The sequence below is a fragment of the Terrapene carolina genome, unplaced genomic scaffold (genome assembly GCF_002925995.2).
Source record: "Terrapene carolina triunguis isolate 2854851 unplaced genomic scaffold, T_m_triunguis-2.0 Scaffold122, whole genome shotgun sequence".
NCBI lineage: Eukaryota > Metazoa > Chordata > Testudines > Emydidae > Terrapene > Terrapene triunguis.
In genome coordinates, this window is record NW_020664473.1 from 1,550,272 (window position 1) to 1,569,365 (window position 19,094).

Consider the following 19,094-nt stretch of genomic DNA (forward strand, 5'->3'; position numbering starts at 1 on the left):
ATAATGGGCAATTTTTTCTGTGTGCAATACACCGTTTTATAATAGAAAAGGAACATTGAGTAGCTCATTTTAATATTTTGTATCAAACAGATAGAGCTTTTATTTTTAAATTGACACCAAACAGAATGTGTAAAGACACTTTCAGTGCTTTGCACACACATTGCGTAAATCTTAGCTGCAATACATTAACCATGATTTGTTACAATTGTCAGCTACAGTACTTGTATTTTAGTAACTGAATATTAAATCTGCTTTTCTGTTTCTCTTTTTATAAGAAATCTTTACTTTTATATTCTAATATTCTCTCTTCTGTGATTTTATTACAATACAAGCAAAGACCCAGACCTTTTATTAATATATTTCAAGAAAAGAGAGAAATGAAATTTGACATCCTTATTTGTAAGGATAAGTGGGGAAACTAACAGTTTATCAGAACAAAAATCTTTTTTAGTATTTTTATTCCAGTTGGAACAAAAAGTGTTCAAATGCCAGAACTCTTATTTTGTGAAATCTTATATTACAATTGACACATAATATAGTCTTCCCTGCTAGCCGAAACCTAATCTGCAAGTTTATTGACTGGCAGTTAAAGTTTTTTCTGTATAGTTTAATTCATTTTGCTAGGTAAAGTGGTCACTTAAAGATTTTACTGTTTAAAAATAAAACTGATGAATGTTTTTTTAAAAAGGTCTAGATATAATCTTGAGGAAATCCCATCACTTTTGTGGTAAATGAAGTCAGGTTATTGGCATTTACAAGTACACCTCTACCTCGATATAACGCTGTCCTCGGGAGCCAAAACATCTTACCGTGTTATAGGTGAAACCGCGTTATATTGAACTTTCTTTGATCCACCAGAGTGCGCAGCCCCGCCCCCCCGGAGCGCTGCTTTACTGCATTATATCCGAATTTGTGTTATATCGGATCGTGTTATATTGAGATAGAGGTGTAGGTCCCAGATTTTTAAAAATGCAAGCCCCTTTGGCTAGAGGCCAGTTATGTTGATGTCTCCAGATTGTTCTATTACTGGTGGAGTGAAGTTGGCAGAAGGCATAACCAAACTGTCAGATGAATTACAAAAACCTTCAGTTAAATATGCATGGTGTACCACCCTGTGGCAAAATTCCGCTATTACATATGGAGAAGTAAAAATAGTACTTACATCTTTCCAGATCAGGAGAAGCTAGGAAACATTTACATATTTCAGTCATTAGAGACAGGGACAACAAACATATGCAAATCTGCAAATGAGAATTTAATAGCAAACTTCATCATAGGGATTTGTCATAAACATATTTAACGGGTCACAAGAACTCGCACAGAATCCTTTTCATCTCCAGTTATTTTTCCCCCTAGTATATTTTCAGCTATTGTCCAATTCAGGACTTAATTTCCTAGCACACATAACTTCACCTACTGGGAGTGATGGTAATATGGTATTCTTATTAGCTTCCTCACAATCGTATCTGGCTCTTGTCCAGCAGAAATCTTTGTGCAGTCAGTGCAGGATCATTTCCTACCCTCGGGTCTCCCTATCCAGAGGAAACTGCACTGAAAGCAGTTCTCCTTCCAGTAATATTTGTATCCCGAATGGTCATGCATTAATACGATTACAGCTTTTGAGATTCTGAAAGCAGTGTGTTGGCATTTTACCACACAAATTGTTATAACTACTACCGGTGTGGAATAACTGATACATTATTGTATTTAGTGATATAAATAACACAATTATAATTGTTGTAAGTAATTGAAGTAAAATAAGAACATGTTCACCTCCACAAACAATAGAGCCTTACAAAGTGGGAAACCATGTTAGAATAAAATATTTGAGGTTAAACAACTGGGCTCTGTAATTATGTGTTAGGAGATTAGGATATCTACAGCAAACATGGCATATATTTACATTTTATGACACTAACATTTATGTGCCATGAAGCTTTCTTTGCCGTAATAATCAAAGAAATAATTTATCCTTATTATATGTATCAATACTGTACCATACAAAAATATTATACATTCATATTTATGGTAGGTCTACACTACAAGCGCTACAGCAGCACATCTGCTATGCTGCTGTAGTGCTATACTGTAGACCTACTACAGCCACAGAAGGGAATTTTCCATCACTATAGTAAATCCACCCCTTGAAACAGTAGCTAGGTCGGTGGAAGAATTCATCCATCGACCTAGCTGCATCTACAGTGGAGATTAGATTGACCTAACTACATCACATAGGGCATAAAATTTTTCACAGCTGTGAGTGATGTAGCTAGGTCACCCTAAGTTTTACATGTAGAGCAGGCATCAGATAAATTAAATGTATTCAGGTCAGCAGGGCCTGATTAAATTCATCCTAGGGTACTTAAGGAACTAGCTGAAGCAATCTCAGAACTGTTAGCAGTTATCTTTGAGAACTCATGGAGGACACGTGAGGCCCCAGAGGACTGGAGAAGGACAAACAGAGTGCCTATCTTTAAAATGGGGGGGGAGGGGGATATAGACCAGTCAGCCTAACTTTGATATCTGGAAAAATACTGGAACAAATTATTAAACAGTTTGTAAGCACCTAGAGGCTAGTAAGGTAATAAGTAATAGCCAACATGGATTTGTCAAGAACAAATCATGCCAAACCAACCTAATTTCCTTCTTTGACAGGGTTAGTGGCTAATTAGATAGGGGAAAGCTGTAGATGTGATAACTTGATTTTTCTTAAGTCTTTTGATACTGTGCCACATGACTCTCATAAGCAAAGTAGGGAAATTTGGTTTAGATGAAATCACTGTAAAGTGGGTGCATAACTGGTTGAAAGACTGTACTCAAAGAATAATTATCAATGACTTTTTGTCAAATTGGGAGGATGTATCTATTGGGCTCCTGCCCGGGTCTGTTCTGGGTCCGGTGCTATTCAATATTTTCATTCATGACTTGGATACTGGGGTGGAGGGTATGCTTATAAAATTTGTGGATGACACCAAGAAGGGAGGAGTTGCAAACACTTTGGAGGACAGGATTAGAATTCAAAATGACCTTGACAAATTGGAGACTTGGTCTGAAATCAACAAGATGAAATTCAGTAAAAACAAGTTCCAAGTACTGCACTTAGGAAGGAGAAATGCACAAATGCACAAATACAACAATATGTATAACTGGCTAGGTGGTAGTAGTGAAGAAAAGGATGTGGGGATTAAAGTGGATCACAAATTTAATTAGAGCCAACAATACAATTGAGTCGTGAAAGAGGCAAATAGCATTCTGGGGTGCATTAATTGGCATATTGTTTGTAAGACACAGGAGGTAATTGTCCCACTCTGCTCATCACTGGTGAGACCTTGGCTGGAGTGCTATGTCCAGTTCTGGGTGCCACACTTTAGGAAAGATGAGAACAAATTGCTATCCTATGTACTCTCACCAACAAAAATGATTAAAAAGTTTCAAAAACCCTAACCTATTTGGACAGGTAAAAAACTGGAAATTTTTCGTCTTGAGAAAGGAAGGTGGATGGATACCTGGTAAGTCTTCAAATATGTTCATGGCTGTTACAAAGAGGACTGTGATCAATTGCTCTCCACATCCACTATAGGTGGGACAAGAAGTAATCGACTTAATCTGCAGCAAGAGGGATATAGGTTATATATTAGGAAATACTTTCTAATTATAAGGATAGTTAAGCACTGAATAGGCTTCCAAGTGAGATTGTGAAATCCCTGTCTTTGGCGGTTAAGAAAAGCTTAGACAAACATATGTTTGGGATGGTCTAGATATACTCGGTCCTGCTTCAGTGTCAGGTGCTGGATTTCACAAGGTTCCTTCCAGGCCCATATTTCTATGATTCTATGAATATATGATTCTATAATCTGATCAGATTAGTAACTAAGGAAAATCCATAGGACACAAAAGCCATTTTATGCTCATTCCAGCCTATTTAAAGTTAATAGTTTTGTGTGTGTGTGTGCAGAAATTGGGTTGTATGTGCTTATTTTCCCACTGTAACAAATTCTTGGTTATACATAAAGTAAAAACATCAGTATAATCTATGGATTGATTTAGTTGTTTATGGAAACTAAAGCAGATGGAGGGACAGATGTCATAGCAATATAATTTGGCTGTGTCTCTGATTTTCATCATGGATCACAATATGTGACTGCCTCTTGGCAAAGCCTTTCACAGGTGCATACTTTTGACTGGACAACAAGGAACAATGGATAAGAGCAAATTTATTGAAGAAAGGACAGGCATACAATTTGCAAGGAGTTAACTTAAATGAACTTTCCACAGGGGAAATACATTTGAGTGTATTTTTTCCCCTGTTTGAATTGTCTCTGTACATTTTTTAATAAAATAGAAAAACTCCTAACAAATGCAGGACGATATGAAAAATCATGTGTTTCCTATTGTTATAATAACCTCATCTCCTACCTATTTATTTACTACAAATTTCATCCTTTGCACCCTGCTAAATCCTGTGGGGCTAGATTCTCCCACCCTACTCTTGTTGTGTAGTGAGGACATCCCCCCTCAAATAATCCTACTGGAGTAAAGTACTACTTGTCATGAATGAAGGTGGCGGAATCTTACCCATGTTAAACATTTATCCTAACTGTAGTGTATCAATTTCAGTTTTCATCCATATTTTATCCAGTAATTATTTATAGATTGAGAATTATTAGAAAGTACTCCCAGAGACCCCTCAAGTCTGCCACTATTTGCTTTATTTCATCCAAGCTGCTTTTTGAAGAGAAGGGTATTAACATCCAACATCACGGATCTTTCCTTCACATTTTGATGTATTGGGTCATGGCACAAAGTCTCCTGTTGACTGTAGTATTTTTTAAATCTAACTAAGTCACTTCTTATTGCAAAACATGAAACTATTTTATCTGGTTATGTGAAGTTTTAGATTTTTGGGAGAAATTTTAAAAAAGTAGAAAAATAAAAATAAAATAATGAATACACTTGCAAACACACATTGAAGTCATTGGAACTAGTCGCAGTTTATTCATGATCTGGATCTCTAATAGTTACAGGTCTGGAATGAGCACTATTAAGGGGCAAATTCTGTTCTTTTGTACTTAAGCATAAATTCTCTGATTTAAGAATATAGTTGCTATTAAGGAAAGATATATAAGTTATTAATGACTTTTTCTGTTGTGGTATTAAAATGTAATGTTATTGAGTTACAGTGTAACCTATAGAGCTTAGCCAAAATCAGATTTCATTGTCCTAGGCATTCTATAAACACATAGTCCCTGCCGCACAAAGCTTACAGTCTAAATAGAAAACAGGGGGGAAAAGTAAAGGGTAAATAGAGGTAAATTGACTTGGCCACACAACAGGTCAATGGTAAAGATATACAACCCATGTCCCCTGAGTTCCAGTCCAGTGCACTATCACTGGTCATGCAATGTCACCAAAATGTAACCTGCTTAAATTCTTACAGAATTCACAAAGTGTTTTGGACTACCCAAATCTGCATTTTGTGTGTGAAAAAGTTTCATATAAAAAATTCACCCAGCTGGAAGGGAAGGGATGCAGCGGGGATGCATCATCTCGCCCTCAAAATGTCAGTGTTGGAAAACACTTCTTCCACCTCCACATTGTGAAACTCTATCTGAGACAGGTTCAAAGACCATGATAAAGTGACTTGTGAGGAAGCCATTATTACACCTTCCATACATAAATTATGGAGCAGAACTAGTTAGTAAAATAGTTTTAAAAAAATTGAAGCAGCCTGATGAAACAGACTGGGTTTTTCAGGATAACATCTTCAATGTTTCATTGAGTATAAATCTTTTTAAACTGTCTCAAAAAAGGTGTTTGAAATCCTTTCAGATATCCTTACTCGACTCCTCCACATTTTTCATAGGCTATCATTTTAACTTGCCATGGATATTTAAATTAATCATGATATAGGCAGAAATACAAAACATAATCCCTGTACAAGAGTTTATAACAATTTAAAATACTGTTGTGTCTGGACTATATCACAGCTAATTACGACATGAGGAATGGGATAACTGAAACTGGCCCACAACTGATCCTTTGTTTTTCAATACCGTATACTTCAGTCTTCATATTCCAATGTCCTGATCTGCTACTGCCTTAAAAACACAATCTTATTTCCAGTCAAACTTCTCATCCTATCCACATCCTTCACCTCCTCTTCACATGAGCTTCATTGCTCCTGTATAAGCAAAGCCAAACGTCCCACTCTTCACATTGAATAATTTATTTTCTTTATTCTCTGATACTTATTTTTAAAGCTCTTGTCCCATTCCCTCTCACCCCTCACTGCACCCTACATTTTTTCTTCTTTCCTCCCCTTGCTTTCCTCCCTTTCACTTAGCATCACTACAATGCCAGTAGCTTCTTTCTGACATGAATAATGGTAATTAAATGCTGATTCCAGAACTGTAAGCTCTTCAGTGCAGGGACCACCTTTTTGTTCTGTTTGTACAGCACTTAGCACAGTGGGGTCTGGTCCATGACTGGAGCTTTTAGTTGTCACTGGAATAGAAGTAATAAATAAATAAATAATTCCACATCAGTGATGCAAGTCTAAAATTTAAAAAAGAAATGGCTACTATTGTGTAAAGGGAGGTGGCATGGAGAATGATTCGGGGGGTGGAGGAAAAGTGGGAGGGAGTAGGAAATAGCGGAGTAAATAATGTAGTACATATAGTTTCAGAGGAAAGTAATAAGTCACTTACTGTGCAATGGAGGGCTAAGCATTCCTCAATAATAGGAGGAAGCAGATGCATTGAGAGGAACAAGACAGGAAGGGAAGAAAATAGAAGAGAGAGGTGTGAGCCCATTTTCTGTTCACTTGACAGATTTAAGTCTTCAATTTTAAATGGAAAACATTTTTATTGTAAATATTAGTCCTTAATGCTAGCCCTTTGGGTTGGAACCTTATGTCCAAATTGCTCAAGGTATACACTGAAGAATAACAACATCCCTTTGGCCCTTTGAGGGGTTCTCCTCAGAGTTTTTCTCCTTTTTGAAAAAACAAATGAGAGAATAACAAAAAAATGTGGCAGGGTTTTTCAAAAGGGGGCAAGGAGAAGACTCACAGGAAAGTCCATAGGAATTGGGATCTCTATTCCCTTAGGCAAATTAGAAAATCCCAGCCTACATCAACATTAATAGCCTGATTATCCTCTCACACCAGTTTTACATCTGTTTGACTCCATTGACACTATTTCAAATAAAAACAGAATCAGGCCCTGAGAATTTCAACAGGTATGTTTATAAAGATAAGACTTACATTTTTTGAGCATGGAAGGGAAATATTTCTTTAAGCAAAGTTATCAGTTCATAAATTCACCCAAGAAATGTTTCATTTCATCAGTTTTTACCAAGCAAGGATTAACATCTCACTTCTGTTGGATAATTCTTCCCTGTACCTGGGATTTGATGCTGCCATGAAAAAGAAAAAGAAAAACCAGCTAGAATCAATGGCTTACAGTATTGTTTAATAAAGGCTCTTTCCCTGTTGTGCTTCCAGCACTGTAATGATAGTAAAACTGTTATTCCCTACCCTAGAGGCTGTGCCTCCTCTTAACAAGTAGCATATTATTCAACATTTATCACAGCCATTTTGAGCTTAAACTTCTGCTCTAGTAGCATTTAATCTAATGAACCCCTTTGGAGCAGCTGAACAGGAAAAAAAACGATCTATGTCACCATCATGCACACAGCCCCTTACTCATGTGAGGGTTATGGGCACAGATGACGAGAGCCTTAACCCACAGTAGTCCTTTGAGACTCATACCCAGCCCTGCATAACCACTCTTCCCCAAGCTTCCTCCATTTATTCAGGCTATCATCTTGCTAAATCAACAATCCATAGTGGATGCTTGTAAAAGTTGCAAGGAAGGAAACCAGAATCTCCTGGTTGCTGAGAGGAAATTAGAGAGAGAGAGAGAGAGAGAGAGAGAGAGAGAGAGAGAGAGCTTGCAAAACCTCATGCTCCATGAGCCACTCTTACATTATGGAGGAAAATGCTTTCCTAACCTAAAAAAAGATTGACCAAAGCTTTCTGGAATACCCTGTATAAACTTATTTTAACATAAGAATATGATTAGGCAGGAAGGCATGACAGCAAGGATGCAGAAGAAAGGTGCCATCCTGGGATGAGAGAAAATAGAACTCCCTGTAGTGGTGCAAAGGCCATGCACAACCCAGCTGTAGCTTACTAGCCAGTCAGGGCAGAGGGAAGTAGAACTAGGGGTAGGACACTCCAACATGCACCAGGAGCCTTAAAAAAAGGAGATGGGAGTAGAGGAAAAAATCAACCTCCTCCACTCAGGCTCGCACCACACCCAGTAATGCGGGACATGGGAAAGAAATTTCATACCCTGCTCAGCAAGATTCAAACCCCACTCTGGCTAGTAAGGTGAGTATTATCAAAAGTCTGAGATTTACATCTGCTTGATAGCAATCATTTGTGGCCCTTTGGGCTTAAGCCATCCCACAAGCTGCCACAACCTGCAAGCTGCCACTCTGAGAGATAAACAGAACACTGGCAAAGAGGTCAACTTTGGCCCCCCTAGACTCAGAGTTAGAAGACCATTTACTGTGTGTGGGAAAATGTGATGATAAGGGCTCAGTTTCTGAAAAATATCAATAAAATAATTTGAGATTAATAAACTTTCAGTTTCTGCCAAAGAATAATCTTTAGGGTTCACCATTCTTCCCATGACTGCTTCCCATAATATTTAGTTTCCCTAATATTACTAATAGGAAGAAAAACAGAACCACTTTTCACCTGTTATACCATAGGAGTTGGAAAATCTCTGATTGTTAATTTCCAAAAGGATATTTTTACATTTTGCAATGTCCTACAAAACAAAATGCCTGTAAATTTAATTTTATGACCTGCTGCTGGGTTCCATCTATCCATTGTGCAAAATGTCAATAGTAACAGTAAAGAAGTTATCATCAGAGAATCTTTTACTGCACAATAACCTTGAATCAGACTCTGAAACATTACTCACTCTAACTTCATCAGGATTATTAACAATTCTGTAGACACCATAGAATCACCAGAAATCATGGCCCTGTTGGACAGTGAAGAAAAATCAAGAAGAACAAATTAATTTTCTCTTCTGGTACCTCTTTGCTAATACTGCCTGAAGATTTGAGAAGGGGTGGGTGGGTGGGAATGATATAGATACTCCTGGATCTGCCACCAAATTTAAAAGAGACCCCCTTCCCTGCAGCTCTCTTATTCAGGAACCTGGAGAAGAATCTCTTTTTGTGATGACTGAGGCAGCGGGTACTGTAGTGCTCTGCATGTTACAGCCATAGAAAAATATTTCTTGTTAACAGTGACTCTTCCCACAGACTCTCTTCTCTTGAATAAATAACAGCTAGCTTTGATACAGCACTTTTTCATCAGTAGATCTCAAAGCATTTTACAGAAGAGGTCAGTATCATTAGCTTCATTTTACAGGTGGAGAAACGGAAGCACAGAGAAGTGAAGTGACTTGTCCCAGGTCACCTGCAGGCCAGTGGCAGAGCTGGAAATAGATCCCAACGTACCACTGTCATATTTTCCATTTCTGGAATGTATGATGATATTGATTTCCAATACTTGCACTGGCGTAATTCTTATTGTCACCACACTGATCAAATGCTCCTTCCTCTCCCCAATTTTGTCATTTGTTTAGGGCATTTCTGTGCTGTAGTCCGTCAGCACTTGATTGTGATACCCATGCCAGTTTGCCCAACAATTTAGATCTTGAATGGATTTCTGAGTTGTTGTCCAAAGGCTTTTTGTCATTTGGTCTCAACTCAGGCTTCTCAGACAGTTTTTGGAACATCTGTTTCCAAAATAACTGGTGTGGTTATGCGAAAAAGGACTGAGGACTGCTCATCATGACAGTAAATCCTGGAAGGCCATTACTGAACAAATCAATACCTGTTCACACTCCTTTTTATCTTTCTGACCCCAGCTAACATCTCAGTAATCCCCCAAATAGAGAGTATCCCAGAGTATCTCAGGGTAAACTATAAAGACACACCAATTACACAACTAGGCCACGTCTGTCATGCTTTCCTCTTCTTGCTACCCAATCGCCAGGGATTATTTTAGGGAATCTACAATCAGCCCTAAAATATCTATTATGATATGGGGATAAGAAAAGATTTTGTTCAGTTTGTCAGACCCCCACTGCTTTTAGTATAGCTACATTTATTGAATATTTAAAATCTCTCTAAACTCCTCTTAACTAACATGCCAATTACAAAATCTTATTCCAGATTTTCAGTAACTGTACCAAAACCTTTTTGACCATATAAAGGTCCTTGGAGTTCTCTACACATACTAGATACCATGTCTTGTCATTTGTAAAACTGCCCCTTCCAACTGAGCCAGAGGAACTTCAAAAAATTGGAATTAACTGGGATGCTCAAATAATATCTCACTGAGGTCTGCTTTGACAATGAAATTTCTCACCAGAACCATGAGCAATAAGTCCTTTATCTGTCTATTCTGAAGGATTTTTGATTTAAGAAGGGCAGAAACCCCCTTCTCCTCCTTCCCAAGGCTGTTTTTTTTCCTGCAAATACAGACCTGATAAAATCCCCCAGACTTGCAATTTCTAAAGCCTTGATGATAATATTAGTAGTCTGTTCTTCCAGTGTCTGGGTGATTTCCACAAATAATTTTACTGGTGAGGGTTTAGTGCTTGGAAATGGATTTAAAATAATGTAACCCACCTGCCACACAACTCCAGTCTGACTTTGGAGGGTTTATATGCCTTCAAACTTTGTTGCAGTGACCTGCCTTTACACTGGATAATGTTGTCTGGAAAATGTAGAGACAGTTTCTTTCTCTAGTGATTGCAAAGGGGGGCCCTTGAAAAGTTTTAAAATTTATCTTAAGTAAACCAACAACCTTACCACCATTTGGTTTTTCTTATGGTATTTTATATGGTGCTCACTGTAGCATCCAAGTTCCTTGCAAATACTAATGGATTTAGGTTCATAACACTGGTGATATAAGGAATAATTATCCCCATTTTACAGATGAAGAAACTAAAGCATAGAAAGAATAAGTAGCTTTATTTGCTCAATAAATCCTGTGGTAGAGCCAGCAATAGACCAAAGCTCTCCTGATTCACAGTCTAGGGCCTTAGTCACAGAACCATCTATCCTCTCCAGCTAGATAATGAAATCCTCTGGTAACAGGACATTCTGACCATTGAAATAGATTGGAAAAGTCTGCTGGCAGACAAAAGGTGCACATTTTGAATCCTAAACTGGAACTTGCATGTGAGAAGTCTTTTCATGGTCATCTTGCCCGTGGATTTGGATTGTCTCCTTCCTTTAAATTAATCAATGTGGCAAACAAGGGCAAACTTTGCTTGACACTTCTGGCTGCTCCCACAATCTATACAGTGCAGTCTGCTCTCACCACTCTAAGCCAGCAATCCATTTTAGTTGCCATCCGGCAAAGAACTGACATCTTTGTGACAGTGTGAGGTTCTCTCACTTACTGCTTTCTATTGCTAAAGAAGTTATCAGAGGACCAATGCCATCAGCCACTTTCCATGCAGTCCTCAACATCCAGCACTTTCTAGTCAGTCTCTTCTGCGTATATACTCGTTCATAAGCCGAATTTTTTTAGTAAAAAAGGGAAGCACCAGAGAAGGGGGTCGACTTATGAACGGGTATAGAGAGGGAGAGGTGGGACACAGCCCCTCCCCCCAACAGAGGGAGCAAGGAGAGGTAGCACAGACAGAAGGGAAGAGGCGGGGCCAGAGACTCTCCGCTTCTGGCCATGCTGCTCTTCCCCCAGATTTCCGAAGCAGCTGCAGCTCTGGGGCTGGCAGGCTGCAGCTGTGCCACTCAGCCCCGCCCCCCCGAGCAGGCTGTGGCCGCGCTGCCCGGGCGCCAGAGCAGGCTGTGGCCGCACCGCCCGGCCCAGCCCGCTGGAACATGCTGCGGCCGCGCCGCCCGGTCTGGCCCGCTGAAGCAGGCTGTGACCGTGCTGCCCAGCCTGCCGGAGCAGCTCCATTCAGGCCAGAGACATCCTCCCCAGATAAGGTGGGAAGGGATGGGATGGGGAGAGTGTGGGGGTCCCGTGCTAGGAGTGGGGTCATGTGGGGGGTGGTCACAGGGGCTACTCCCCTGACCCCCAGCTTCTCCCCCCCAAAAATTTCCCCACCAGTTGCTGTTCCGGCCCATTAGGGTAAGCAGCTGGCACGTCAGGACACTTTGTTTACTTAGGTTTACCTCTGTGCCTGCGGACGCTCGAGGTAAACAAAACATCTCGGCGCGCCAGCGACTTATCCTCGTATCCCGGGAGCCAAAGTTTGCTGACCCCTGAATTATAGGGTTGGCTTAGGAAAGGGTCATAAAAATTTTCCATTTTTACTTATCCATCTTGGGGGCGGTGGGGGTCGGCTTATAAATGAACCGGCTTATGATCGAGTATAAAATGGGAAAATATTAAAGACCTCTTCTAAACTAGGGGCATATAAACAAGCCACAGTAGTTTTCTCTATTTCCTTGTAAAATACTTCAGCACATACAATCGGCTGGGTAATAATTTCCTTCGTTTAGTCATCTCCTGACCTATGATTTGGGATCCCATCAAAGACAATGTAGGGCGGAGGGATTAAGGACCTGGGGAACCTTTTGGGAAAGGGGCAGCCTATACAGGAAGGATAGGCTCCATCTAAACCAGAATGGAACCAGATTGCTGGCACTTAAAATTATAAAAGTCGTAGAGCAATTTTTAAACTAAGGTCTGGGGGAAAGCCGATAGGTGTGGAAGAGCATGTGGTTCAGACAGAGACATCCCTTAGGGGAAAATCTATTAATGGAAATTCTCTATGTCCTAGTAAGGCGGAGAGGATGGAAGATGATAAAATATGGGTAGGATCTGATGAAACACAGTCAAATGTATAAGTAGGGGCATTGCCAGCAGATCGAGGGACGTGATCATTCCCCTCTATTCGACATTGGTGAGGCCCCACACTACAAGAAGGATGTGGAAAAACTGGAAAGAGTCCAGCGGAGGGCAACAAAAATGATTAGTGGGCTGGAGCACATGACTTATGAGGAGAGGCTGAGGGAACTGGGCTTGTTTAGTCTGCAGAAGAGAAGAATGAGGGGGAATTTGATAGCTGCTTTCAACTACCTGAAAGGGGGTTCCAAAGAGGATGGATCTAGACTGTTCTCAGTGGTACCTGATGACAGAACAAGGAGTAATGGTCTCAAGTTGCAGTTGGGGAGGTTTAGGTTGGATATTAGGAAAAAACTTTTTCACTAGGAGGGTGGTGAAGCACTGGAATGGGTTACCTAGGGAGGTGGTGGAATCTCCTTCCTTAGAGGTTTTTAAGGTCAGGCTTGACAAAGCCCTGGCTGGGATGATTTAGTTGGGAATTGGTCCTGCTTTGAGCAGGGGGTTGGTCTAGATGACCTCCTGAGGTCCCTTCCAATCCTGATATTGTATGATTCTATGATTCTATGAAATGAAAAAGAGTCCCATTCAATTACATCATGTAATGGCGGATAGCTAAAAAGTGACAATTTTTTAAAGTGCTTATATACGAATGCTAGAAGTCTAAATAATAAGATGGGTGAATTAGAGTGCCTCATATTAAATGAGGATATTGTTATAATAGGCATCACAGAAACTTGGTGGAATGAGGATAATCAATGGGACACAGTAATACCGGGGTACAAAATATATCAGAAGGACAGAGCAGGTGGTACTGGTGGGGGACTGGCACTATATGTGAAAGAAAGTGTAGAGTCAAATGAAGTAAAAATTTTAAATGAACCAAACTGTATTATAGAATCTCTATGGGTAGTAATTCCATGCTCTAATAATAACAATATATCAGTAGGCCTATACTACTGACCAGGATGGTGATAGTGACTGTGAAATGCTCAGGGAGATTAGAGAGGCTCTTAAAATAAAAAACTCAATAATAAATGGGGATTTCAACTATCCCCATATTGACAGGGTACATGTCACCTCAGGACGGGATGTAGAGATAAAGTTTCTTGACACCTTAAATAACTGCTTCTTGGAGCAACTAGTCCTGGAACCCACAAGAGGAGACGCAATTCTTGATTTAGTCCTAAATGGCGCATAGAAGCTGGTTCAAGAGGTGAATATACCTGAACCACTTGGTAATAGTGACCATAATACATGTCTGTCGCATCTTACACGCATTTAACATTTCAGCTTGCACGGTCGGCAAAAAAAAAAAAAGAGAAAAATAACAGTTTTAATACTGTACCTGTAGTGCGGGCGATTCCACCCGCCATTACACTCAATGTAATTTTGACTATACGCGATTTTCGCTTTACGCGCTGACTGCGGAACGTAACCCCAGCGTAAGATGCGACAGACCTGTATAATTAAATTTAACATCACTGTGAGGGGGTGGGGGACAACACCACAGCAGCCCACCATGACAGCATTTAATTTAAGACAGGGGAACTACACAGAAATAAGGAAGTTAGTTAAGCAGAAATTAAAAGGTACAGCGCCATAAGTGAAAACCCTGCAAGCTGCATGGACACTTTTCAAAGACTCCATAATAAAGGCTCAAGTTAAATGTATACCCCAAATTAAAAAAAAAACATAGTAAAAGGACCAAAAATGTGCCACCATGGCTAAACAACAAAGTAAAGGAAGCAGTGAGAGGCAAAAGGGCATCCTTTAAAAAGTGGAAGTTAAATCCCAGTGAGGAAAATAGAAAGGAGCATAAACACTGGCAAGTGAAGTGTAAAAATATAATTAGGAAGGCCAAAAAAGAATTTGAAGACCAGCTAGCCAAAGATTCAAAAGGTAATAGCAAATTTTTTTTTGTAGAGTACATCAGAAGCAGGAAGCCACTGCATGATTGAGATGCTAAAGGAGCACTCAAGGACAATAAGGCCATTGTAGAGAAACTAATTGAATTCTTTGCATCAGTCTTCATGACTGTGTATATGAGGGGGATTCCCAATCCTGAGCCATTCTTTTTAGGTGACAAATCTGAGGAACTATCCCAGATTGAGGTGTCATTAGAGGAGGCTTTGGAACAAATTGATAAATTAAAAAGTAATGTCACGTCACTGGGATCAGATAGTATTCACCCAAGAGTTCTGAAGGAACTCACGTGAAATTGCAGAATGACTAACTATGGTATGTAACATATCATTTAAATCAGATTCTGTACCAGATGACTGGGGGATAGTTAATGTAACACCAATTTTTTTAAAAGGCTCCACAGGCAATACCGGCAATTACAGGCCCGTAAGCCTAAATTCAGTACTGAGCAAACTGGTTGAAACTATAGTAAAGAACAGAATTATCAGAAACATAGATGAATATGATTTGTTGGGAAAGAGTCAACATGGTTTTTGTAAAGGGAAATCATGCCTCACCAATCTACTAGAATTCTTTGAGGGGGTCAACAAGTATGTGGACAAGGGTGATCAGGGCCGGCTTTAGCAAGAGCGGGGCCCGATTCCTGGGGGCAGGGCTTGCAGCAAGCCCTGCCCTCCAGGAATCGAGCCGCGCTCCAGCCGGGGTTGCCATGCTTGGGTCCGGCCCGGAGCTGCGCCGCGGGGGCCGGAGCCGCGCCGCGGGGGGCGCGCTGGGCTGCGCTGGGCCGGAGCCACGCCGGACCCGAGCCGCACCGTGGGACCCGAGCCAGGCCGGACCCGAGCCACGCCGCGCCCCAGGGGCCGGGCTGGAGCCAAGCCGGGCCAGAGCCGCTGGGGCCGGTGTGCTCTGCCGGAACCGGGGCTGGACTGGGCCGCGCCTCCCCGGAACCCTTCTCGCGCCCCCCGCCACCCCAGCTTACCTGGTACTGCCTGCCCGTCCTTGCTTCTTTTCAGAATTCCCGCAAACCTCTGATTCGCGGGAAGCAGGGGAGGGGGAGGAGCAGGGGGCGGAGCATTCAGGGGAGGGGAGGAGGGGGACGTGAGCTGAGGGCGGGGTGGAGAGCTGCAGCGCAGGGCCCTCTTAGCGCAGGGCCCAATTCAGCCGAATCGGCTGAATCGGCCTAAAGCCGGCCCTGAGGGTGATTGAGTGGATATAATGTACTTAGATGTTTAGAAAGCCTTTGACAAGGTCTCTCACCGAAGGCTCTTAAGCCAATTAAGTTGTCATGGGATAAGAGGGAAGGTCCTCGCGTGGATGTGTATCTGATTAAAAGATAGGAAATAAAGGGTAGGAATAAATAGTTTTCAGACTGGAGAGAGGTAAATAGTGGTGTCCCCCACAGGTCTATACTGGGTCCAGTACTGTTCAACATATTCATAAATGATTTGGGAAAAGGGGTAAACAATGAGGTGGCAAAATTTGCAGATAATACAAAACTACTCAAGATAGTTAAGTCCAAAGCAGACTGCAAAGAGTTAAAAAAAGATCTCCCAAAACTGGGTGACTGGGCAACAAAAAGGGACAATGAAATTCAATGTTGATAAATGCAAAGAAATGCACATTGGAAAGCATAATCCCAACTATACATATAAAATGATGGGGTCTAAATTAGCTGTTTTCACTCAAGAAAGAGATCTTGGAATTATTGTGGATAGTTCTGCAAAAAAACATCCACTCAGTGTGCAGCGGTAGTCAAAAAAGCGAACAGAATGTTGGGAATCATTAGGAAAGGGATAGATAATAAGACAGAAAATATCATATTGCTTCAGTATAAATCCATGGCATGCCCTCATCTTGAATACAGCATGCAGATGTGATAACTCCATCTCAAAAAAGATATATTGGAACTGGAAAAAGTAGAGAAAAGGGCAACGGAATTACCTGGGGTATGGAACAGCTTTCATATGAGGGGAGATTAATAAGACTGGGACTTTTCAGCTTGGACATCCCAACCCCTTGCCCCAGGCCTGAGCCCCCACCAAACCCAAACCCCTCATCTCCAGCATCCACATCAACAATTTTCTTCAACTGGGTCGCCAGAAAAAAAGTTTGAAAACCACTGCCTTAAGGGTTCTTTTTGATAACTTGGCAATAACCATATTCTGGGTAATAAGAACCTTACTGGTTTAAACAGAAAAAACCCTCCGGTAATGATCAAAGTAGATGACTCAGAGGTGAGTTTTCAAGATAGGAGTGTAATATTGACTTGGATAGCTTTGACCTAAGTTTACACAATTAGGCCTCAATCTTGCAAGCTCTTGCATATGTGATTTTATGCACATGTGCATAAAGTCCTGCACATGCATAAGTTTTTATCGCATTGGGCCTTAAAAAGTCTACCAATTGAGTTAATTAAAATAAGTCTAAAAGTTGCATGGCTTGTTCCCAAAACCTGAGATTTCGGATTTCAAATCAACTTTGCTTATGTATGCCAACAATGATTGTTATTCCAATTTTCAACATGATGGTGTTCGATCTTTTGGCTATATATATGTGTTGGCTTTTCTATTAACAGTTTCAATAAATATAGTATAACTATTTATTTTGTAATTAGCAGTTTTCTTGTCCATTTCCAGAGGCAACAGTTTTAAGCTATGACGGAAGTATGTTTATGAAGATACAGCTCCCTGTTGTGATGCATACAGAGGCAGAAGATGTGTCCTTACGGTTCAGGTCTCAGCGAGCTTATGGCATTTTAATGGCAACTACTTCTAGGGAATCTGCAGATACACTTCGTTTAGAGCTGGATGCAGGACGAGTTAAACTAACGGTCAACCTAGGTAACAAACCCTTCCCCCTCCCCCTCCCCCCTCCAGAAATTAACATCTTCAGCATTCTTATTCTTATTATTTTGCTTGCAAGCATTTATTGAACAGCCTGTTTGACCTTAAAATTAAATTATATATATATATATATATGTAACATGCATATATATACACACACACGTCCATTTTTTAAAGTTACTGATTTTTATTCTTTTGGTTTTGCATTTTTTATTCTTTACACGATTTAACATAACCCATCATAATATATTTTGTACTATTGTGTGTTCTAAAAAGAGAAGGCCAGTTCATCAGTGACATTTCTAGATGAAATAATTTTAACCTGCTTGATTTCTGAGAATTGGTCTTCCACAGATTCTTCATAATTAGCAGCTACAGAAGTTGAGTGTACAGAGAGAAACTGTTCCAGCTATTATATGTAGGTCAGTGTAATTTTAGCTCCACCAATTAACATAACATATACATGCATAATCAAAAAACTTCTAATTTTCACACATGAAATATTGTACATTATGTCAACTGATGGGCATTATTGGTTTCTTCTTTTTAGCAGTCACATATGTAGTGAAATCCATCTTTTCTTTTATGAACAATTCTGTAGTAGTATTTTTGTGTCAAAAGATAACACAACCCTTCAATGCCCGAAGTCTGCGGCCCTCAGCAAACAGCCATGTGAACACAAAAAACACAAGCCCTTCTACAGAAAACAAATTAATAAAATGCTATCCTGGTTTGGCATATAATTGACAAAATGTTAGGTTACTATTTTCTGTAATAAGTATCAAACTCCACATGCCTTTTTCATTTTGCCTTATGTTTTTTTTGGGTTTTTTTTAGGTAGAGAGAAGAGAGTATGAAAGAGAACAAACACAGTGAATAAAAACTCATATAGGTTCTGTGAAGTGATTTATTTTACATAGTTGCTTTCAAGATTGATGAATAACTATCTAAATTAGCTGTTTATATGGTGATTTCAGAGATATAATATTAAAGTGTGTAGATAACCCGATGATGAGCTAACACCCATTATGTAGAAAAGTAGGTCATTGAATTACTATTCTGATATTTACGGGAGGTAGGGGTGAGAGGAGGGGAGAGGTTGAAGGGGAGAGAAGGGAAATAAAAGTTAAGACAACCAAGTGGTCCTCTTTGACTGTTCTCTTATAGTTCCCTCTTGTGACAGCCTAGGGTTACTGCAAGCTGATAAAATGTTTTGAATCACAAAATGGCAATGTGGAGCCTCCTTCAGGAAAGCTTTCTGTAGTAAGAGGTGTGTAGGTGCTGGTCCCTGGCTGTTTGCAACCACTTTTCTGATGCGGTTGACGACACATGACAAACTCAGCTATATGGAAACAAAATCTAGGTTTTATATTATTTATGCTCCTCAAAGGTGCTGAAGATAAATTATTGTA

At 40.2% G+C, this 19,094-nt stretch overlaps 1 protein-coding gene across 21 annotated transcripts in view; it reads left to right on the top strand.

Moving 5' to 3' along the window:
* LOC113406698 (neurexin-1) overlaps positions 1-19,094 on the top strand; it is a 1,188,348-nt gene that overhangs the window by 530,200 nt on the left and 639,054 nt on the right. For all 21 annotated transcript variants that reach the window (XM_029911749.1, XM_026652587.1, XM_026652589.1 and 18 more), the window contains one exon: positions 17,476-17,679. In XM_029911749.1, coding sequence (XP_029767609.1) covers positions 17,476-17,679 — 204 coding nt within the window. The remainder of the gene's footprint in view (positions 1-17,475; positions 17,680-19,094) is intronic.